Source organism: Bos taurus, chromosome 28 (genome assembly GCF_002263795.3).
Source record: "Bos taurus isolate L1 Dominette 01449 registration number 42190680 breed Hereford chromosome 28, ARS-UCD2.0, whole genome shotgun sequence".
In the NCBI taxonomy this organism is placed as follows: Eukaryota; Metazoa; Chordata; class Mammalia; order Artiodactyla; family Bovidae; genus Bos; species Bos taurus.
Genome location: NC_037355.1, coordinates 14,056,693 through 14,080,962, shown reverse-complemented (window position 1 = coordinate 14,080,962; position 24,270 = coordinate 14,056,693). Strand labels below are relative to the sequence as shown.

The window sequence follows — 24,270 nt, the reverse complement described above, 5'->3', positions numbered from 1 at the left end:
AACTAATATTATTTAACTATTAAATAATAGTTAACTATTATTTAACAAAGCTTCCCAGGTGGCTCAGCTCGTAAAGAATCTGCCTGCAATGAGGGAGACCTGGGTTCAACCCCTGGGTTGGGAAGATCCCCTGGAGATGCAAAAGGCTACCCACTCTAGTATTCTGGCCTGGAGAATTCCATGTACTCTGTAGTCCATGTGGTCACAAAGAGTCAGACACGACTAAGCAACTTTCACTTTTCACGTTCACTATTATTAGTCACTTTAAAAAATCATAGTAGCAATTAGGGTATATTCGTGGCCATCAAACACCCAGTTTAAAGGAATCTCAATTGCATCCCCTATTTCCATTTCTGCAGAGAGAGGAATAAAAGAGCAAATGTGGTTCTCATAAAGCAGCGTGAAATGACTGCCAAAGAAAACTGGACACGATGACAGAACTCAACAGGTAACTGTACAACATGCTCAAGAACACAGGCTTGACACCAGGCTCATCTTGTTCAAATCAACACAAAGATAGAACTTAGAGGACACTAAGAACAGAGAATGAGCAAATCACATGCTGCTGCTGCTGCTGCTAAGTCACTTCAGCCGTGTCCGACTCTGTGCAACCCCATAGACGGCAGCCCACCAGACTCTGCCTTCCCTGGGATTCTCCAGGCAAGAACACTGGAGTGGGTTGCCATTTCCTTCTCCAATGCATGAAAGTGAAAAGTGAAAGTGAAGTCGCTCAGTCGTGTCCGACTCTTCACGACCCCATGGACTGCAGCCTACCAGGCTCCTCCGTCCATGGGATTTTCCAGGCAAGAGCACTGGAGTGGGGTGCCATTGCCTTCTCCGAGCAAATCACATAAGATGGTCTTTTTTCTGAATCTTTTCTCACTAACCCTTAACTGCTAGACTCTCCTGGAAAACAGAAAGCAAATTAAAAGATACAAAAACAGGACAGGTTCTTACCTTAAACAACTTTCTAAAAGATGACCATATGCAAAAAGAATCTAAAAAAGAGTGGAGAGATATATATATATATATATCCGCATAACTGATTCACTTTGCTGTACACACGAAACCGGCACAACACTGTAAATCAACTATACTCCAATAAAAATTTTTAAAAATAAATAAGCAAGCAAAAGATGACCAGATAACCTGTTTGGGGGGTTGTTTCTTTTTTCCAAGTCGTATATGTGCCACTCACCTCTAGTCAGTTGTAGAAGAGAAGAGGGATGGAGAAGGCAATGGCAACCCACTCCAGTGTTCTTGCCTGGAGAATCCCAGGGATGGGGGAGCCTCGTGGGCTGCCATCCATGGGGTCGCACAGAGTCGGACACGACTGAAGCGATTCAGCAGCAGCAGAAGAGAAGAAGGATAGATTCTCTCAATGAAACTTACACTCAGGGTCACAAAGCTGTCGTCAGGAGTAAGAACTCAGGATCCCTGAATGTTAGCTGCAAGGCCTAACTATCCATTTGTGGTGACATCCATTGGTGACGACCTTTAAGTCTGGAATCGAAATCAACCCTGTCATTCCGCAGGCTTGTCCGCCCATTTTCACAACCGTGGCATCAAATACTCCACTGTACATACATCTTTTGGAAATGTCTGAATTGCAAAAGACGTGAATATATTCCCTACTGAAACACATACTGAGATTACAATGTCAAATATCCTAATTTTATTTAAATCAAATTTGATTTTACATGTTTAAGCAAAAAGCCTCAGTGTCAGAGAAAGCATACCATGAGCTACAGTTAAGTGAATGCACTTTTAAATAATTAAATCAAAAGTTATTTCTATGACCAGAGGACTATGAGCTATCCAAACTAAACAAATTAATGGCCAGTGGAGAAAGAAGAAATTGTAGTTAGACATTTCTGTCTCCCTTCCAATAAAAATATTTAAGTAGTCCTCATCTAAGACCACCTAATGTACTTGTTTTGAGATACAAAGGGAGCCAGCTATTCCTCCAAGCAATTTACCCCAGAAGACAACATTTGCTACTTTCCAGTCTCAAAATGACAAAAGTAATCTATTTGCCTAAAAAGATGAACTTGAGGGTAGTAAAAATATACCGCATAAACCATCAGACAGTTTCTTATTTATACTGGCCTTAGTGATAAGCCCTTTTGAAAAACCATAGTTTACAGATCAGTTTTCTAACTGACGTATTTTAAGGATATAAAATACCCCACATTTAAAACATGTGATGTGTGCTTTGTGGAAAAATTATGTATATAACCCAATGTAACAGAAAATCTGGTTTCATCAATTACAACACTCACTGGATTTTCCCCTCTTCAGCCAACAGGATTCAAGATTCCTAAAGCATTTTGCTTTGATGAATCACATTTGCAATACAATCACTTTACTCATCCCCACCTAATACAGTGTAACACATTTTCCCCTCCAAGATCTCGCCATAGTCATTTCACAAGAGAAATGTAAAAAAGAACTGATTAAAGGAAACAGGACAGACAGTGAGTAAGCCATGAACAACTGCCCATAGAACTGTAAAACTCCTGGCAGATCATTTCCATGTGTTTCAATTAAAGTTGCCATGAGAAGTGGACAAAAACTAGACAGAAAGCGATAAAAGTTGAATCCATTCCCTCCTTTTGTAAGTATAGTTAGAGTCAAAGAATAAAAAACACAATTACTGAAGAATGTGCAAAATTCTAATATAGAAAAACATCTGGGATATATCCAATATGGTCTAATTTGTAATCTCATCAGCCAATTAAAGAATATTAAAAAGCATTTTATATACATTTTTAATATATAGAAAAAAGGACTGAAGTATATAAACAACAGTGCTGGAGAAGACTCTTGAGAGTCCCTTGGACAGCAAGAAGATCAAACCAGTCAATCATAGAGGAAATCAACTCTGAATATTCATCGGAAGGACTGATGCTGAAGCTGAAGCTGCAATACTTAGGCCATCTGATGCAAAGAGCCAACTCATTGGAAAAGACGGCAATACTGGGAAAGATTGAAGGCAAGAGGAGAAGGGGGTGACACAGGATGAGAAGGTTGGATGGTATCAATGACTCAATGGACATGAGTTTGAGCAAACTCCAGGAGATACTGGGAAGCCAGGCATGCTGCAGTCCAAGAGGTCACAAAGAGTCAGACACAACTTAGGGACTGTCAACAAATGTATAAACAGTAGTTTTCTTTCAAAGGTAGGATGACTAAGTAGACTTTTTAAAAAATGACTTGCTATATTGCTTCTCGGCCTTTTGGCTAAGATCAAGTGTAAAAATGACTTGCTATAAGGAAAGAAAAAGATTTAGTATAAGTGAAAGTGAAAGTGAAGTCACTCGGTTGTGTCCGACTCTTTGCGACCCCATGGACTGTATAGTCTACCAGGCTCTTCCGTCCATGGGATTTTCCAGGCAAGAATACTGGAGTGGGTTATCATTTCCTTCTCCAGGAAATCTTCCCAACCCGGGTCTCCCACGTTGTAGGCTTTACTGCTTTACCATCTGAGCCACCAGGGAAGTCTCTAGTATAAGTGACTAGGAAATTAAAATCTATAAATCAAACTGAGTATCAAAATGTGATAACATTTACAGTTTTACCAAATTTTTCTGACTATAGTAAATTTTATACAAAATCATTTCCTCCATTAAAAGATATTATAGGTTGAGCCATATCCCACAAAATGCATAATGCTGAAATCCTAACCACCAGTAAGTACCTCAAATGCGAACTGACTGGAAACTGGGTCACTGTAGATGTAATTATTGAGATAAGATCACTAGACTGAGCCCGAATCCAATAGTGCTGTCCTTATAAAAAGGAGATATTTGGACACAGACAGACACACACGGGGAGAACTCCACATGCAGACATCAGGTTGAAGCTTCTAGAAGCCAGGAACACCAAAGATGGTGAGCAAATCTCCAGGAGCCAGGAGAGAGGCGTGGACCAGATTCTCTCTCAGCACTCAGAAGGCAGAGCCCTGCCCACACCTTGACCCTAAACTTCCAGCCTCCAGAACTGTGAGACAATCCATTTTATTGTGTGAGTCACTCAATCTGTGGTACACTTTTACAGCAGCCCTCAAGATAATACAAAAGGTTTCAAAGCATAATACAGAGACATTACCCTCTTGACCACATTATTTCTTCCTGACAATCTGCCTTTTGTTAGGCAGCACTTGTAAAATCAGTATTTCCTCCAGACACTCCTCCTCCCACCCCTATGACTACAGTTACATAAGGCCACATACATCAGTTTTCTCCTACAGAATGTGAGAACAAGTGACGTACAACAGACCCAGACCTGGACCTTAAGACCAGGGCACCTTCCACCTCCTCATCAGCTCACATGTGGCCACGGTAATGACCCAGCTTCAACCATATAGATGAGATACATGCCTTAAGGAACAATCAGTCATAGAAGAGATGTGGGTCTCTCACTGACAGCATGAGACAGCACTACCCACCAAGCTAGAATACTCTCCTTGGAATGTTACATCAAAGTAAAATAAAGAACTGTTCTTTAAGGCATGATATTGTTGGATGTATCTGCTATACCCTGTTAGTCTTTTACCCCAATAGAGTATCAATGGAAATAAAACATTGTATGTGTGCACGCTAAGTTGTTTAAGTCGTGTCCAACTCTTTGTGACCCTATGGACTTAGCCCACTAGGCTCCTCTGTCCATGGGATTCTCCAGGCAAGAATACTGGAGTCGGTTGCCATGCTCTCCTCCAGGGGATCTTCCTGGCAATACACAGACAACGAAACAGTCTACAGAAAACCAGGAAGCTCTTTGAAATTAAGTAGTAGCTGTGACTCCAGGGGAGAATTTTAAGTGTAGAGTCAACTGAACAACTATACATTATGGCTCCAAATTTGACACAATAGATCTGATGATCCCAGCAGTTGTTAAACTATGTTTCAACCCTTTGTAGAAATCTAACCATTTTTACTCTTAAAGGTATTTAAAGTTTTATTTTTTCATTTTTGAAAATCATTAATGAAAATAGTTATCATATTGTTGTAGTTTTACATATATTTTGACAAAAACAAAATAATACATAAAAGTCTCGTCCTCCTCTTCCAATCCTCTCATCAGGAAGTGTGCATGCTCAGTCGCTTCAGTCATGTCCAACTCTTTGCTACCCTATGGACTGTAGCCTGCCAGGCTCCTCTGTCCATGGGATTCTCCAGACAGAAATACTGGAGTGGGTTGCCATGCCCTCCCCTCCAGGGGATCTTCCTGACCCAGGGATCGAATCCACAGCGTCTCCTGTATCTTCTGCATCACAGGTGGATTCTTTACCACTGAGCCATCCAGAAAGCCCATCAGGGAGAGCTAGTATGAATTCACGAGTTATACTTCCAGGCTTAGATCTTTTTAAAATCAGGATAATAATAAAAAAAAAAAAATGAGGGGCAGGGATAGTCCAATTTTAAACTAAGCTCAAGGAGAGATTTTAATGTCAATGTCAGTTTGTGATACATACCTCCAGAGTCAAAATCCAAAAGACATCCTAAAAATAAGCATATATAACCTTCATATTTGCATTTCCCTGAAAGAAAAAAAGCATTTTTTCAAAGATGCTCACAACCAGCAATGTGGTTTATTTTTTGTTCCTAAATGTTTCCCCAAATGCTATTATTTTTAAATGGGAGATATGCAACTAAAAGAAAGTTCCTGGAGGACAATTCAATACTCCTCCTTTCCTTCATTCTAATGTAGACTGTAATTTATTCTTCTCTCTGGTCAAAACACTAAAAACTACTTTTCTGACATTTGAGCTGTTCCACTTTTATTAAGTTATAGGAGCTTTTTCCCATGGTAAGTATCCAAATCCGACACGGACCCTTGTTGTTCAGGAAGACACTCTTTATTGAGCTAAAGAAGAAAATGAGATTAAAAAGTGCTCCATTTAGTTACTCAGAGACCTCATTAACCTGTGATCAAGAATGGAATCGATGATTCCAACTCATGGTTTGTGGGATGCACATATGTTCCTGGATTCAGACATGTGTTTCCATTTAAACTGCTGGAATGTATACATAGCTCTGTAAAGAGTGATAAATATTAGCAAATCTTCTAAGAATGAAGGTCCTTTATGACCACATACACCATGTTTTGATTGTTTTTAAAATGTGAGTCATATAAAGCTGAACAGTCTGTTTTTTTATATCTCTTCACAAGTTAAAGAACTAAAAAAAAAAATCCTTCCATAGATTGCATCTATTTGTACCATCACAGACAAACCAAAGCAACTCTGTGATTTCTATTTGTCTTCTCTTTTCTTTGCCTTGTGGCAAGCCTACCCCAGCCAAAAGCAGAGATTCTGAATTGCCCAAGCATTGAGTACAAGCTGTACATGAACCAATGTCAGATAATACCAAGTAAGGGGGCTTCAGACATAGTACACAAATTTCAACAGCAGGAGCCTAAAAAGCAGGGGTGGAAAACCGTGGTCTGGCATATTCTATTTGGCCAGCACAGCAAATTTTTAATTAAATCCCTTTAGGAATGCACCCCCACCCCCATACAAAGAAGGTACTTCATCATACAGGACAGTAAACCTCACCTGCACTATGGACATCTCAGATGATGCTTTGAAATGTGAACGCTGCATGACTTTCTCCACATCGGAGCTCTTCTCCATTCTGTTTCTTCACTCAGAATGCTCTTTCTACCCACCCAAGCCTATCCCTCCACTTGGCTAATTTCCACCCTTCAAAAGATCTCAAGAAGTCCTTTTTAATCTCCTCAAGTCCCAGTCAAGAGCTTAATCCTCTCTGGCCCAGACTCCCCTGCTATTTAGGCAGCTATATAATCAAACACCAGACTAATTCCTTTAGGGCGGGGACTACGCCTTGCTCATTTTGGTCTTTCCAGTGTGTTACACACAGCAGGTGGTAAACAAATATTTTCAGAATGAAGAAAGGGCAAGACCAGGATCAGCTCTGAAAATATTTGCTTTTTATATCCTTGGAAGAAAATGCAGATGAATAATGAACTTGACAAAAAAAAGATCAGATCACACAGAAAGCAAGAGAGTAAAGAAGCTTCCTTGTAAAAGCCACATCTGGTCACACAGGTATTTTCCAAAAGCTCGATGACCTACCACAGCGATATTTAACCACATCCAACGGCACCCCACTCCAGTACTCTTGCCTGGAAAATCCCATGGACGGAGGAGCCTGGTAGGCTGCAGTCCATGAGGTCGCTGAGGGTCGGACACGACTGAGCGACTTCACTTTCACTTTTCACTTTCATGCATTGGAGAAGGGAATGGCAACCCACTCCAGTGTTCTTGCCTGGAGAATCCCAGGGACGGGGGAGCCTAGTGGGCTGCCGTCTATGGGGTGGCACAGAGTCGGACACGACTGGAGCGACTTAGCAGCAGCAGCAGCATAATTGCTACTGTGTGTCACACTGAGACAAACTGTATATTTGTTCCTACATACATGCTTTCTGGATACCAACAACAAACACAAATATCAATATAATAAACTCAAATGAACAAAAGAAAGAAGGATGGGAACTTCAGTCAACTTCTTGGCAAAGACAGACATCTTCCCTTACATAAAACACTTACTTTAAAACAGAGCTAACCAGAAAGTAATCAACTGCTCTCGACAGGATCTCAAATCACTTGCCATCAGTTTTACGCCTGTCTCCCTTTATGACTGCCCAGGCTGACTTCACTGAAGGTCAGCACTTACAGAGGGCCACCAAGGACACAACAGACAAGGTTACCAGTCTGAGCAGAGAGCTCATGTAAGCATCAGTCGTACGCATCAGATGCTTACCAGTCGTAAGCATCTTCTGTCGATTTTATCACCCCACCCATGGTCCTGCTTACCAGAAATGAAGCCTCTGACATGGCGAGAGGGTGAGATGTATGAAGACAGTAACATGGAGACTTACATTATCATATGTAAAATAGATAGCTACCATATGTAAAACAGACAGGAAACAGGAATCTGCTGGATGTCTCAGGAAACTCAAACAGGGGCTCTGCATCAACCTTGAGGGGTGGGATGGGATGGGGTGGGGTGGGAAGGGAGATGGGAGGGAGGTTCAAAAGGAAGGGGATATATGTATACCTATGGCTGATTCATGTTGAGGTTTGACAGAAAACAACAAAATTCTGCAAAGCAATTATCCTATTTAAAAATAATTTTAAAAAAAAAGAACGAAAGAAATGAAGCCTCTGTAAGGGACTCCTCTCCAACTCCCTAGGACAGGTATGTGTTTAAGGAAGGAAGAAACAGGTAAAGAAGATAATCTGGTAGGAGATCTGGCAGTCCTCATCGCCTCCAATGGAAAACTTCATTAAGTTTGCCCAGAGGGAGCTGCCTTTGAAGGGTTAAGTCCCAAACAGCCTACCACCCTTTTCTTGCCCCGAGCATCTTCAGCTATAAACCTAGTCCCCTTCACAGAGAAGGGGAGCTTTCAGGGGCTTCCGGTGTAGCTGCTGAGACAGGTACATTTCTCTTAATCATCGCCAAGACAGGAGTAAAAAGTCACTTACCTTCTGAAAAAAGTCTTCCCCACTTTTGCCTTTTCCTTCAGCAGCAGCTGTAAATAAAAATGTATACATTTAAAATAGTTTCATTTTCCAATCTATGTATTCAAAACACTCTCAAGTATCAGCCACAAGAACACAAGAGGTAAACAAGATGCCAGCCTCACTCTCCCCAAGCTCAGTCCCTGTTCACAGGCCTCATCTATGATATGGAAAATAAAACACTAATCCCATCAATCAGACATCTTTAGATACCTTCGCACTCTGTTTTCTGTCTGAAACCCTCATAAGTCTCTATTTTCACACACAGATGAAAGTAATCTTGTTTTTTTTCATAGTTAAGGAGCCTACACATATGAACAAATGCAACTACCAATAGAATCATCTGTACTGCTCTGAGTACTTCCTGTCTGGAATCAATTCCAAGCAAGAGATTGCCTTTTCAAGTGATGGCTCATCTGACAAGGCCTCCTCGGAGCTATTTCAGATTTATGCTTTGCACTGACTATATAATCTACTTGGATTTCAGCTGGCATCATACATGACTTTAATTCACTCCTTTAGTCACATTTACTAAGAGAAAGACAGAAAAACAAGAGAATTACAAAGTCATGGTCAAGGTCCCAGACAACAAAATTTCACCTGAGATTAATTTAAAGGTTGTTGTATTTGAACATTTTTGTGTCTAAATGGTAGCCTACAAATAAAGGACAAGCCCAGTTTTATATGCGCAGAAGTTTTAAGGTCCTGTGGACATTTTCTTTTCAATCTTCAGAGAGAGGAGAACAAAGAGCTAATGGCATCTTGCTTGCAACAGCCTCAAATCACATCTTTCAGAATGTAAACACTAGGTCTCGGATTCAGGCAGGGGTAAAGAGTGGTTAACAGAAAAAGCCACCCCCTGGCCAGGACAGAGAAATGAGCTGGAGCAAGAACTTCTCTAAGTTGAAATCTGGAAGACTGGTACCCCAAACACCTAATGGGCAGTACCATCATGGGACCCTACCTGTACGTGTGTGTGTGTGTGTGTGCACGTGCGTGCACGCACGCCTGTATGTCTGTGTGTGTGTGTGACAAGTGCACTCGCTAAAGTTCCTGAAAACTCAAGAATTGTGGCCAATCAGTCCATTAAGTACAGAATTCAAAATTCAAAGAAACCCTCTCTGCCCTGGAAAAACAGTATTAAAGTCTAAATTCTTTTGTCACCAACTTTAATTTCACAGTTAAATGTAAGATATTTTCTACTATTTTGTAAAACTGTGTATTTTTATTGACATGTTTTCATCTAAAAAGCAGAGCACAGAGTACACATTTCTGTGATTTTCAAAGAGAGTTTGGGAAATGTATAAAACAAGAGCTAAACAGAAATAATAAATTTAAAACTGTATTCTAATATGTGGCGGCTAAATAGTCCCTCAAAGATGTCATGTTCTCATCCCTGGAAACTGTGAATAAGTCACCTTATATATGCTACAGGGATTTTGTGGGTGTGATTAAATTAAGACCTTGAGATGGGAAGTATATCCTGAATTATGCAGGTGGACCCACTGTAATCACAAGGAGCCCTTTTAAGAAGGGAGAAGGAAGGTCAGAATCCGAGAAGGCAATGCAACAAAAGAATCAGAGAGAGAGAAGGGCATTGATTGCAGAGTCAGAGCAGAGAAACTTACAGAGATGCTATACTGCTGGCTTTGAATGTGGAGGAGGGGCCACAAGCCAAGTAATACAGGCGCCCTCTAGAAGTTGGGAAAGGCAAGGATCTGGATTTTCATCCAGGGTCTTTGGAGGAAGTACAGCCTGGACAATACCTTAGGATAGCCCAAATAAAACACATTTCTGACTTCTGACCACCAGAAATGTAAGATAATAAATTTATTTGTTACAGCAGAAAAGGAAACAAAAAACATAATTCAATGCCATCTTAACTTCACTTTTTGCACAAACACATCATCAACAGGACAAACTGATCACAGACACTGATGTGAGCACTTGAATCACACATTTCCACAGATTTTTACATTCTGGCTGCACCTTGTGGCATGTGGGATCTTAGTTCCCTGACCAGAGACCTAACTGCAACCCCTGTATTCAAAGTGGGGAATATTAACCACTGGACCACCAGGGAAGTCACACAAATAAATTTTTTGCAGTTAACTCTACAAATTATGATTTTTTTCACTCTAACTAGGGAATACACCAATAGTGAATTCTTGAAAAAACATAAAGAAGCAATTTTGAACCAAAAAAAAGAGAGAGAGAGAGAGAGAAAATAAGGTGAACACGGTTGGTCCTAGCCAGAGGGCCAGAAAGATAAAAGATCAGCACCCAAACCCAATGACAGGAATGCCCTGGGGACACCGCAACTCAGCTACCTCTTGGGCTGGCTTTATCTCTAAAGCTAAAAATAGTTTAAAGTCACTCCTGCTCCATGATACAACTGTGGGGCAATGAAAACTGCATACCAGGCCACAAAGATTAGACAGAAATTTTAGTGACATCAAGGGAACTCTTCTTTTAAAAAGAAATTTTAGGATCAAAGGTAATATTCAAAAGCCTATCAAGCAGGGCAGATAAACGCTTTCACCCACAGGGGACTCCTTCACAACTTAAAATTCATCGGTTTAAATTTCATGATACAATGATGTTTTATTACAGAAACCAGAAACTTCCTTTAAGATACTTACTTTGCTCATGACAAACGCATTATGTCACAACCTTGAAATGCCCCTTCATGCCAAGTCCAGCTAAACAGACTTTACAGACCGGCCTTTCAATCCCTGGATGAATTAAAAGCCGGGGCGGGGGGAGGGGTGGAATTTCCTTAGTTACACACAAATTATAATTACGCTCCCAGGAAAACATCTAAAATTTAACCAGAAACCTGCACCTTTAGCAATCTTATGATTTGAGGGGCATCAAGAGAGGAGGGGAGCTGGAAATGGCACAATCGGTGCCATCAAAAATCTCTGGCTTTTTTCATTCCAAAATGTTTATGTACAAGAAACTCCAAATCTGAGCCTGAATCTCCCCTAAATCCTATAACAGTCCACTTCCTAAGCCCACAAGGACCTGGGACAAGCCTCTGGTTGGACTCATGGGTGGTCACGGTCTCTGGTTCAAACCAAGGTGAGTCCCAGTCGTCAGCCCTTCGCCGGGAGCATCCTTACCTCACCCCCAGGTTGCTGGGTCTCCTGCACTTCTACTGACGCCACATAAGCAAAGCTGCCAAGACCAGAGAAGTCAATCAAGGGAGAGCAACAATTCCCCCAAGTATTCTCTCCCCTCCCTAAGCAGGGATCCTTCTGTGCTCAAATTTGAGAATTCCGTACTCTAAATTCCTCAGGATTAAAATATCAACTCCTCTTGAATAAATTGAGAGACCGAGAAGGCGGAGGTTTGTGGAGTATTTCTTAGGTATATAAGATGTTCTTTCTATAGAAAGAAAAGTTCACTCTTTCTTTCCACAAGTACCTAAGTCTCATGCTGGTGACTCAACATAGGCCAGGCCCTGCCTTCATTCAGCTTACAACCTTGACCCATGTATTCAAACCACCCAATGAGTGAGGTCCAAGGGAAAATTAAAACTCAGTTCTAGGGACAAGGATCCCAAAGATCTTTTCACAGCCACCACTCCATCCAAGTTAAACTTATTAGAAATCTTAGCTACTCTTATTCTGGACAATGCACTAAAAAGCCAGTCATTTTACTCTTAACACTAGGACTGGGTAGCTACTGTTAGGACTCAAAATTAAAGGGTTCTTCCAGGGAGACCACTTGAGAGTTAGGTTGCAAGAAAAAATTGGAGGTGTGATAATATCTTGACACAATGATTTTTTTCATTACGTTTCGAGGGGAAAACATCGCCTTGTGAAATGAGCCAACCCAGACTTAATGTCATGGAGCTCCGTGACCTTTGAAAAGTCTGACTGTATTCTGTGGTACAACAGTTCTATCAAGCCTCACATTCTTATACACTGATACAGCCTCATCTTTTTCATTCACAGCAACATGAAAACACACGTAATGATTTAGCAGGCTTTTTCTAACTGTCCTTACAAAACAATTTCTGCCTGCCTGATGTTCCAAAAGTTAATCATTTGATGGTTAAAAAACCTTTGGAATCTTCCTGCCAATGAAAGCAATTGTCTTTATTTTCATGACACAGAATTCCAGGAGTAAATTACTTCACTACTACTGAAACACGGCTTCATGGATTGTACAGGTAAAGCATTTCACATTTTAAGCTGAACAATTCATTTTTTATGTTTATTATAATTTCTCCAATGCTTTGGCCTATTTTATTTCATATTTCTGCTTCGTAAGAAATATGGGATGGCAAAAGCCACAGCCAATAAAAACAGCCAAAGTTGAGACAGGTGTAAACTATTACAATCCCCCAAACTACAGGGAAAGTCTAGTTAATTACTGAATTAAAGGTGAGGGCTCGATTTTCAATTCTTCGCAGGGCATATGGAAACTTATTCAAATACCCTTTTCATTCTGAAATGCTTTTCCATAACATCTGATGCTTTATACAGCCAAATCTAAAAACATAAGAGCCAAGGGTCATGCATTTCATATTTAAAATACAGTATGGAATAAAGTAATGGGTTTCTTCACCCTTGTGGAACCTGAGCAAGAAAAGACCAAATTCAAATTACAAAAAAATAACTGAGAAATACTTCTTTAAATCTGTTAAGATTCAGGACATTCCCCCCATTTCCCCAAGTGTAGCAGATTTGCAACTAAGAAGGCTGCTGTATTTCAAGTTCACCTGAAAGACAACTATAACTGTTTAGCTAGTCTGATTCTCTTGCAAAAATATTTTACTAAGAATTTTTAAAACATGCACTTACTGTGTCTATTTAATCCATATGCTGAAAGAACTATACCATATATTTTATTCGGATATTACTCTTTTCAGAAAACTTGCCTACTATTTGGCTGATTCTGCTGAAAGAGGAATCAGCAACAGATGTCCAAGACGCAGTTTCTGTACACTCCCTTTTAAAAGGGAGTTTTAAAAGAACCTTTTAGAGAACCTTTTAAAGTTCTCCTTTAGTGAGAACTAAACCTTTCTCCAATGGGAATCTTTTAAAAATGCTTTTTTATTTGTTTGTTTGGCTGTGCCAGGTCTGAGCTGCAGCACACAGGATCTTTAGCTGCTGCGTGTAGGATCTGCTTCCCTGACCAGGGATTGAACCCAGGCCCTCTGCGCTGGGAGTGCAGAGTCTTGGCCAATGGACAACCAGGGAAGTCTTTAGAGAACTTTTTATGTTCAGTAACCATATCTAACAGTCTAGACTGGCATGCAAAGCTCTAACAATTGACTGAAGTAATAGTAGACATTAAGTCAATTTTTAAATTGACTTAGTTCAAAGTCTCTTCAGTTCTCAAAGTCTCTCAAATACTCCAGCCAGCTAAAGAACATCTCCCAGTTTAAACTCCAGCAGTAAGAAGTATCATTTGAAGGTAGTATATCATAGTTAAGTGGGATGATGTTCAGACCTCATCTTTCCTAAAACTCCTTACCTGCTTCCTAAGTCCACTGAGAACAAATCAAATTCACTCACCCTGAAAAAACAAAAAAATCATGTAGGCCTACCAAAAAAATTCAAGAAACAGCCAAAAATTAAAATAAATTTTATCTTAAGAGTGGCTGGGTATTTAAGGATGGTTTCTTCAGCTTCGGATTTATCCTTAAGATACTGTTTCATTATTGTAGTTTAAAAAAATTCCCACGTTCAAAAATGCAATAAATTGTTTAAGGGGACTGGGATTACAAAACAAGACATACAACATGGTCAATTCTATATTTAAGTATACATGTATACACATACATATAATGTATATGCTAGAGGGAAAAAAAAAACTTAAAGGATAAACACCAAAATATTAACAAGTGTTATTTGAGTGGTTGAATTCTTGGGTTATTTATCACTTCCTTCTTTGCATTTTTCAGAATGCCTTTAAATGGCTTGAATAAATAGGTTTCAGTAGCCTTCAATTAGGGGGGAAAATCAGGTTAACAGTCATTTGAACCCTTTTTGAGAGAACTAAGATTTTACCATCACTGGAGCCACATTTCCAGCCGAACACATATAACAGAATCTGATAAACGTCTAAGTCAAATGTGCACATAAGTTACCTAAGGAGAAAAATGACTAACAGACTAATGTAATAGGACAGTTAACAGCCCACAAAACCACGCCTGGCACTGAACATCACAGGCCTTAATTAACCTAGCACTTTCTAGACTGAAATACTGATTTATGTGCAACTGATTCTGAGTAAAAAAGTTTGAACAATGCCTAGAGTTCACAACTTCACAACTGAAAACACTTAAATAATCCAATATTTGGAAAACCTCTGAGTCACATCCAAATATAACAGCTAAACAAAAGACAGAAGGAGATGCTCTCTAAAATGCATGAACCAGGGGAGAACTAACTTATTATGTTTCTCATTTTATATATGTTATACTTTAAGAGAAGGCCATTTTTGGTGATGGAAGATAACTGGAAGAAAGGAAGGCCATTTTTTTATTGAAAGGGCGTATCAAATGAAATATGAGCTAAAACAGATAACTTAACCTGTTATATTTATGTTGTATTTAGATTTACCACATTCTAAAAGAGTTCAGTTTTAGAACTAAAACTGAAAGAACTAGTTCAGTTTAGAACTAAAACTCTAAAAGGCTAAGAGTTTTAAAGAAAAGAGATGGATAATCTATGATACCTGGGCTAAGAGCATAGGCCATTACCTGAATGATACCTACACCAAAAATCCAAGACATCCATTGAGGCTATTTTTTTCATTTCCCACCAAAGTTTTAACAGAACTAACAGGGATGCCAAATATTACGATGGGGGTGAGAAGTCCTTCTATCTCTTCTATTAACGGTGGGCCACAGATGCCTCTTTCAAGTTAATACCCGCTAACTCAAACAATTAAGTCCTTTACAGACTACACATCTCAATATTCAGATTTCAGGGAAATTTTTTTTCACATTCAATCTCTCAGGGCAATAAAGCTCTATCGATATTTCAGAGCTGAGAACAAGCTAAGACAGTGGAGGCCCTGCCACACGCAGGGCAGTCTAGGAGTCTCGGGCATAGGCCAGTGTTCTATCATACACGGGCTTTAGTTTCAGAAAGTATCTGTTGCCATCAAACATAAGGAAACAAATATTCACCAACATTTACATTATATTATCCATTGCTTCAAACACACTTGAACTCTTCAAGAAACTTGGCTAAGAGTTTATTCAGACTTCAAATTTATTGGCCTGATAATGAAGACTTCCTTGAGAGCTGATGACCCTAATATACATCACTGGACTCTGAGTCCAGTTAACAGAAACTTTGGTCATGTCAAATGTCTTGCATTCACACCCTATTCCTTCTTACATAAGCAATCTCTGAAGCATCATTTTTAGTCTGGCCTGTGGTCACAAACACTATTTGATGACTTGAGTATTTACACAATATTTTTTTTAAGCAACACTCTTCTAGCTTTATCAGATCCTAAAGGATGTTCATGGCCTTTATAGAGCTCACAAGGACTCTGCCACAGAGCTGTGCTATGGCTACTGAGTGCTTGAAATGTGGCTCGTGTGAACCCAGATGTGCTGAAAGAATTAAAAACACAGTGGGTTTCAAAGACAATGCAAAAGAAAGCAAAAACCTCATTAACTGATTATATGTTGAAAGTGTACCATATTTATATATTGGGTTAAAGGAAACAATATTAAAATTTACTGCACTTGTTTTATGGAGAAGGCAATGGCACCCCACTCTAGTACTCTTGCCTGGAAAATCCCATGGGTGGAGGAGCCTGGTGGGCTGCAGTCCGTGGGGTCACTAAGAGTCAGACACGACCTAGAGACTTCCCTTTCACTTTTCACTTTCCTGCATTGGAGAAGGAAATGGCAGCCCACTCCAGTGTTCTTGCCTGGAGAATCCCAGGGAGGGGGGAGCCTGGTGGACTGCCGTCTATGGGGTCGCACAGAGTCGGACACGACTGAAGCGACGCAGCAGCAGCAGCAACAGCACTTGTTTTATTTTTCACGTCATTAGAAAATGTTAAATTACATCGTGGTTCATATCCCATTTCCATGTCACAATGCTCCTACAGTGGACAATAACTCTGCTACTACCCACAGAGGACTAAAAAGATTCAAGCAGAGATCACAGTTCAGGTCTGAAGGACCAAAAACAATGAATACTTCCAAAGAGGAGGAGTCCTCGGCAGCTTGAAATCCAAGCTGTATCTGTCTTAACCCCCTAGGAACATTTTAAAGGAAAAAGCAAAAGGTTACCTGGTGTTGGTGGAGGTGGTGGGAGGGGTAAGGAATTAGAGTAGTTTGAATAAAATACGTAACATTAATAACCATTTCCTTAATGCCCAGCTTTGGCCCAACCCAAAACTATTTAAGAGTTTATGTAGATGGTTACTTCACGAATGAAATTTATATTTCTTTTGTGTTTGTAGTAACATGGCAATGAGCACGCCAACTGGTTTTAAATCAGAACCGAATGTGTTTCGGGCATGTTTAAAGTTCAGGTTATCTGCAGAAATCTGTGGGTGATCTATTTGCTATTCTCCCCTCCGAAATGGGCACATGGGTGGAAGGGTATACAGATGTGCTTCCTTTCATCAGGGCTTCTTCAATTCATTTTAACTCTGGAAGACTCATTCATTGACTCATTTAGACAATACTTATTTAGCACCTGCAGAATATACAGAGGGATCAAAATTATGGAGTCAGAGAAAACTGGGTTCACCTCTAGGTTTGCCGTTGACTGTAACTCCAAGTGACTTAGTCTCCCAAAGGCTCTATTTTCACCTTCAAAAATGTAAATACACACTCCATAAGAATTTTAAAAATGGTGACCTGCAACTTTGACCTCAAAGAACCTACATCTTACCTGTAAGTTCTTTGAGGTCAGTAATTTAAAATGCCAAGAGTACTCTAAAAGGTTGGACATTACGTAGGAGTCATAGATTACAGGAATTCAAAGTACAGATGTGGTAGGGAGCTTCTAAGCTGCCTGTTTAACATGGGAAAGGACTGAGACACATCTCACAAGGGGAGATGTGGAAAGTGAAATCTGGGCAGAGAAAATGCGGTGGCTACCCATGCCTGTTTATCAAAAGCTTCAGCTTCCCTTTTATGTGCTTCAGAGCACTTAAAACAGAACCTCTGGGCTTCTCTGGGAGTCCAGGGATTAGGACTCTGCACTTCCAATGCAGAGGGCAGGGATTCAATCCCTGGTCAGGGAACTAAGATCTCACATGCTGCACAGCATGGCCAAAAACTAATAATAAGTAGTAGCAAGGCTTGGAGTTCTGCTGTCCCACCTCCCCACAGTGGGAATCGGTAGCACCACACTAGGAATTTCGGGGACAGCAGTGGCATTAAGGGAATGACTTATGGGGCAACAGACTTGAGGTGCCCTTCGGCTTTTAAGTCTTCTTGGCAGTACAGAATCCAATGGGAAGACAAACAGAAAAAGGGGAGACAGTGGAAAGGCAGTGGTACAGATGATGCCTGCGGCAGTCAAAAAGGAAGACAAGCCTTTGCACAAAACAGACAGATCTGAACCTATCTGAAGGTCATTAAGAAAAACTCCACATACAGCAATATTGGTGATGCTACATACCACTGCACTTACGTACTAAATCCAGTACTAAATGAGTGTCTAGCTGTCCACTCTTCTATGACTTTAGAAATTGTACCAACAGAATGTTATTGACCTGCCACTCCTAACAACTATTATGCAAGACTGTAATTCTCACTGCAAGGAGAACTCCACCTCTGGCAATGTACCCTCTCTACACTTTCACTTTCTCCACAAAATTAACCTATTCCAGGCACATTCTTTACGATCTGAGCCACTTGAGAAGCCCAGTGAACTACCACATGGACGAGGAATTCACACGGCCTTTCCATAATCTTTTACGTTGTCAATACATTTAACTGCATCACAAAATTTATCTTGTTTCTCTGGATGCTCCCACTGGCACAAAGAAGGGAGATCTACTGAAGCAAAAAAAAACCAACTGGACCAGGGCTTTCTCAGGTTCCAGGGGATTGTAGTTACAGCAACTTGGAAGACATATTGGAGGAGAAGAGTGCTCATAAAAAAAATTGCCCTCCGATCCCACAGAATCTTATTCACTGTGGTATCCTAGGAATACGCATTTTTATAAACATGCTGGATAATTCTCACATATAGTTACGTCTCAAGCACTGTGACATTCCCAAAATTATGTGGTGATGCCAGTGCTTTCCTTTCCAAACTATCAAACTGGTTTTCTATCATCCTAGCTAAGTTGCCCATGACCATCCACTGCACTTTTCACCGGAATCCCAGGACTACAGAGAAATACAATTATTCTGAGGCAGGTAAAGGGTTTAAATCTGACAACCTCAGTCATTCTTGGCACTGAGACCATCCCAATGCTCTGAATGTTCAGCCTAATTCTTTACGGCCCAGAGAAGTTTTCAGGACTCACTAACGGATGGTAGAAGTGGTCACAGGCCTAACTTTTATTAAAACTGCTTCCAGCCCTTTCTAAACCTGCTCTACTCAAGGTCTGTTGAGTGAACACTGCCTCACATTGCATCTCATTAGAAGAGATCTCTAGGGCTAATAATAATCAGCACGTGTCCAGAGGCCTGGAGGACGTTTTCCCACACTCAAGAGGACCGGCTTATGATCTACAAGTTTATGAATGAGCTCAGAAATGCCAAAGCAAGACAGCAAAGGTAGTCATTCAGAGAGAATCTAACCTACAACCCCACAGGTCCTGCTGCCCCTGCCAGCTGCACACTTCCACATTCTGTAAAACGTGGCTGTGTATAATCAAGTTACTACAGATCCTGGCATCCTCATTCAGAACACCTAGGAAAACATTTAAAGGAGCTCTTATTTCTTAAACTCAGCACTTTGCTGCCGATAAATCACAAGCGTACTTTTAGGAGATTAAGCCGATCCCCTCCTCCCAAAACACTGGGTTTGAAGAAAGATTAAACTCTTTGAGGGCTAAGCCATCAATTCTCATCTCTGAAAAGAATCATTTGTTTTTGTTAAAACTGATCGAAATCTAACATCTGATTATAATTTGTTCCATTTAAAGGCCTTGGTTGGTTAACATGAATTCATTTTTCATCAGTAGGCAGGAAACCACCTTTAAATGTGGTTTTCATCTCAAACAATGCTTGAGGAGTAATTTTAAGGTAATAGTCTTTGGCCTTGGATAAAAGTTATAACCAATATCATTACCTCTATTTCCTTTCATAAAATATGTGTGTATATTTATGATGCAAACATGGTGGTCATATTCTAACCCATGGCTTTATTCTTCTTCCCAGAATTGTAACTTTGGTTAAGGATCACATTCTATCTCAATTAAAATGAATCTTCTGTAACAGCATCATGGGTCTGGACGTATTCATTTTCTTCAGCAGTTCTATCTTCTCAGGAGCTTTTTGTCCTCTATTTACTTTGGAGAGTTTAAACTCATTTTTCTTAAGTTCAAGTTCAAGGAACTAAATGTCTCAGGCTTTGATTATTCACCAGTCTCAAAATACTCCAGCTTTTCCAGAGAGGCTCTGTCAAGCTCTGGGTGTTCATAGTTAAAAAGCACCTCTCCCGAAACAAAGTGTAAAATACTCTAGATTATCTTTCTGATTTTGCTAAATCTGTTCAGGTTAATTTCAGAATGGTGTGAAAATAAACTCTTGATTAGGTAAGAGGTCAGATACAATACCTCAACCCATCCTCTTTTTAAATGGTGTATTTTCCCTGAGAATTTATAAAGATTTTATCTCAAGTAAAGGTTTTAGCATTTATAAAACTATGTTACAATTACCACAAAATTCAGAAATACCACAAGCACCAATAAGGATATAGTGCTTGCACAGTAAGTATAAATTCATGTAATCATCTTGGAAAATAACTGGGTTTACACAAAGAATAACTGTAATTCTATTTCTGGGAGACCAGGTCCTAAGAATACAATCCAAAACACGAAATAAAGAGGAAAAACTATCAGCACAAATGAGTTCACTTTAGTAACGTTTAAAATAAGCAAAATGCATGGAGAAAGCAAGAGGAGAATTAAGAAAATTTAGACATAGGCACTTATTCAATTTTTTTAAGTTATATGAAAAGATGTGTTTGATGATTTGCAAAAGATGAAGCAGTCAGGAAAAAGTGATTACAATACACTATTCAGTAAAAAAAATTAATAAGTATGATTTTTAAATGGATCATAAAACTGTATGTGAAATATGGTTACAACTATTAAGTTAAATATTCTTTAAGTGAAAGTGTTAGTCACTGGGTCACATCTGACTCTTTGCAACCTCATGGACTATAGCTGGGCAGGCTCCTCTGTCCATGGAATTCTGCAGGCAAGAATACTGGAGTGGGTACCATTTCCTTCTCTAAGGGATCTTCCTGATCCAGGGATCGAACCTGGGTCTTCTGCATTGCAGGCAGATTCTTTAGGGTCTGAGCCACCAGTGAAGCCCCATTATTCATTAAACATACATACAAAAACTAGGGACACTCATTAAAAGATCAAAATGTGTATGCCATGAAAGAATATGATTACTACATTATTTTATAGTGTTATAAACTGTTTTCATTTCCCAATTTTTCTTGGGATATAGCTGCAGTACTCTGAAAATGACCCCCAAAAAGTATAGACGCACATATCCATGACGGCAAACCACTTAAGAGTTTTTATCATAAGTTGAATCATTTTTTAATTATCTCCCTTGAGAAAATAAGGACTTTATGGATTTGTATTTACTCATCTATCTAACTAAACCCAGTCAACTCTGGATTTCCAAAGGCTATTTTAAGATTAACAAAATCAAGGGGAGGGATGGATAATTGGGAGATTGGGACTGACATATACATACTACTATATATATATATATATAAATAGATAACTAATAAGAACCTACTGTATATCATAGGGAACTCTACTCAAAAATCTGTAAAAACCTAAATGGGAAAAGAATCTAAAAAAGAATAGATGTATGTAAAAGTGAATCACTTAGCTGTATACCTGAAATGAACACAACATTGTAAATCAACCATACTCCAATTAAAAAAAAAAAAAAGGAAGGTTGAAGTTAAAACAAATTTTGTACCACAAAACAGTACAAAATCTACCCAAGGCAGGATGCTCACCTTCAAGTAATTCATGCCAAGCTCCTCCCACTACTGTGAGTTAGAGACAGCCTCCACTTTCCCACTGCCTGGCCCTCTCCCCCGTACAAGGCAGTCAGCTTAATTGTACCTACTCAGTGGCTATAAACAGAACGCTACAGCTGCGGCACTTCCAAATAAGCACTTTACGAATGCAGTCAGGAGCCAACAAAATGAATTTGAAAAACCGGGTGCTATGTTACATGGCTGTCATAGCTGCAAGGGCTGCGAGTCAACTTCTCAAAATAGCGCTGCTGCTCACACCCCCGAGAAACTCCCCCTCACACTCACAAGCAGAGACAAGGGGGTCAAGGGAAGAGCAGAGAGTTCACCTCTAGCACTGAAGAAAGAACATCTTGAGCTTCTGCGGATGTATCTTAAAGTAATTCGCAAGCAATCTTAGCCCAAATTAAGTTCCAAAATGTAAGGAATCACAAAACAAGACACACAGGTGTTCCCTCCCACCCGTTCTACCAGATTTTGCAAAGGTGATCGTAATGTCATTGGCTCAAGTAAGATGTTGTCTGGAAGACACTCAAATGGCTACAGTTTATGAAGAAATTCCCATCTGAAAAAAGGTCTCCTGGACTCACCACTGTCCTGCCCCTGAGATGGAGGGAAGCTAGTCTCAGATTTTTTTAAACGAGATGCTCCTTGGGCAGGCAATCCACACTGATCTGCTACTGTGTCCATCCCTCATCAAGGTGGAGATGATGGAAAAGGAAGAGAACAGATAAGCAAAAGAAAATTCAGAAGAATTGTCTAAAATCATTTGAAGGACTTACAGTTTGGAAGAAAATCAACAGCAGACCCTCCTCTAAAGATAGGGACTCAAAATCTCACTGCTCCCTACTTTATCCACTACCGTCTTCCTCCCAAAGAAGAAAAATGAACAATGGCAAAAGAGACGGCAAAGAATATTCTCCCGATTTGAACCCAAAACTAGTAGTCAGCCATACGTGGAATACTGCATGTATTTCTCATCATGACACCTGAAGAAAGGACTGTGTCTGAAGAAAGCCAATTCATAAAATGAACAAGATATTTATTAGAGGATATTTTTCCTCTCACAAAGTTTTCTGTGGAAACTTTCATTCTAGGAAGGAGAAATTGAGTGCACCATACAAATGCATTGGTAACACTGTAAAAAGTATAAAGAGAGACAAAGGTCTGTCATATTCTGGGAAACACACTCTGTGTATTGTAGAGAAACAGTCACCACCTCCTCCTCCTGAGAAACACTGCTAAGTGCTGCTTTATATGCGGTGAGCACCTAGGAAAATTGGTGGCAGAGCCTAGAAACAGAACCAGGAGCAAGAACAACTCAGAGCAATTCATGCACACCATGGTCCACCAGGAGGGCCTGTGTTTGGACAAGCTGGGTGTCCGTGGGGTTAAAGAGCACACAGCTCAACTCCTGAGGACACGTCAGCCTTTCGGAGACAACTCTAGGTGCCGAACGTTCAGAACACGGGAACAATACCATCTTCTCGCTGCATCTTACAACCTCCCCACCGGTTCAGCTTCCCTTCCTGTTCTTTCCACTCAGCAACAAGGTGGAAAAGGAATCTGCTCCTCAGTCTCTTGACAAAAGAAAGTGACAATGAAAGTGAAGTAGCTCAGTCGTGTCCGACTTTTTGCGACCCCATGGACTACAGCCTACCACACTCCTCAGTCCATGGGATTCTCCAGGCAAGAGTGCTGGCGTGGGTTGCCACTTCCTTCTCCAGAGGATCTTCCTGATCCAGGGATCGAACCCAGGTCTCCCACATTGTAGGCAGACGCTTTACTATCTGAGCCACCAGGGAAGCCAAGAGAAGAGACCCTCAAGCCCCACTCACCCTGGGTTTAAACCTTCCCAGCTTTTCTTAGGGCTTCCCAGTCGGTGCTAGTGGTAAAGAAACCGCCTGCCAATGCAGGAGACACGGGTTCAATCCCTGGGTTAGGAAGATCCCATGGAGAAGGGCATGGCAACCCACTCCAGTATTCTTGCCTGGAGAATCCCACAAACACTCAGACACAACTGAAGCAACTTGGCACGCACACAGCACTTCTTATCTTCCTCCGACTCAGCAGCACCTAAAGCAATGTGAAGCGGCACATGTGTGTGTGGCAACTTCAGAGAACAGGATGCGAAACAGATGTGAACCTGGGAAACGCAGAGCCAAACGTGACGAATTAAAGCGTATTTCCCAACGCCAGGGACAGGGAGCGTGTGTTTAGATCTTCGAAGGAAGACAGACGCACACCAGTAGAAAGGATTAGTAGACTGGAGAAGGAAAGCAAGCACTCATGGTCAAAGGTCAGTTTCTCAAAAGCAAAAAAAAAAAAAAGTAATGTTTATTTGGTTGAGTCAGGTCTTAGCTGTGGCAGGAAGGATCTTCCTTGAGTCTTGCAGCGCATGGACTCTCTAGTTGTGGCACATGGGCTGAGCTGATCCAAGGCATGTGGGATCTTAGTTCCCTGACCAGGGATCGAACTTGTGTCTCCTGCATTGCAAGGCAGGTTCTTGACCACTAGGGAACTAGGGAA

The 24,270-nt window shown here is 40.4% G+C and overlaps 1 protein-coding gene across 3 annotated transcripts in view; it reads right to left on the bottom strand.

The window, feature by feature from the left end:
• The window catches only part of BICC1 (BicC family RNA binding protein 1), a 347,769-nt gene that overhangs the window by 238,041 nt on the left and 85,458 nt on the right, over window positions 1-24,270 (bottom strand). For all 3 annotated transcript variants that reach the window (XM_024986876.2, XM_024986877.2, XM_024986878.2), the window contains exon 2: window positions 8,513-8,559. In XM_024986876.2, the coding sequence (XP_024842644.1) occupies window positions 8,513-8,559 (47 nt within the window). The remainder of the gene's footprint in view (window positions 1-8,512; window positions 8,560-24,270) is intronic.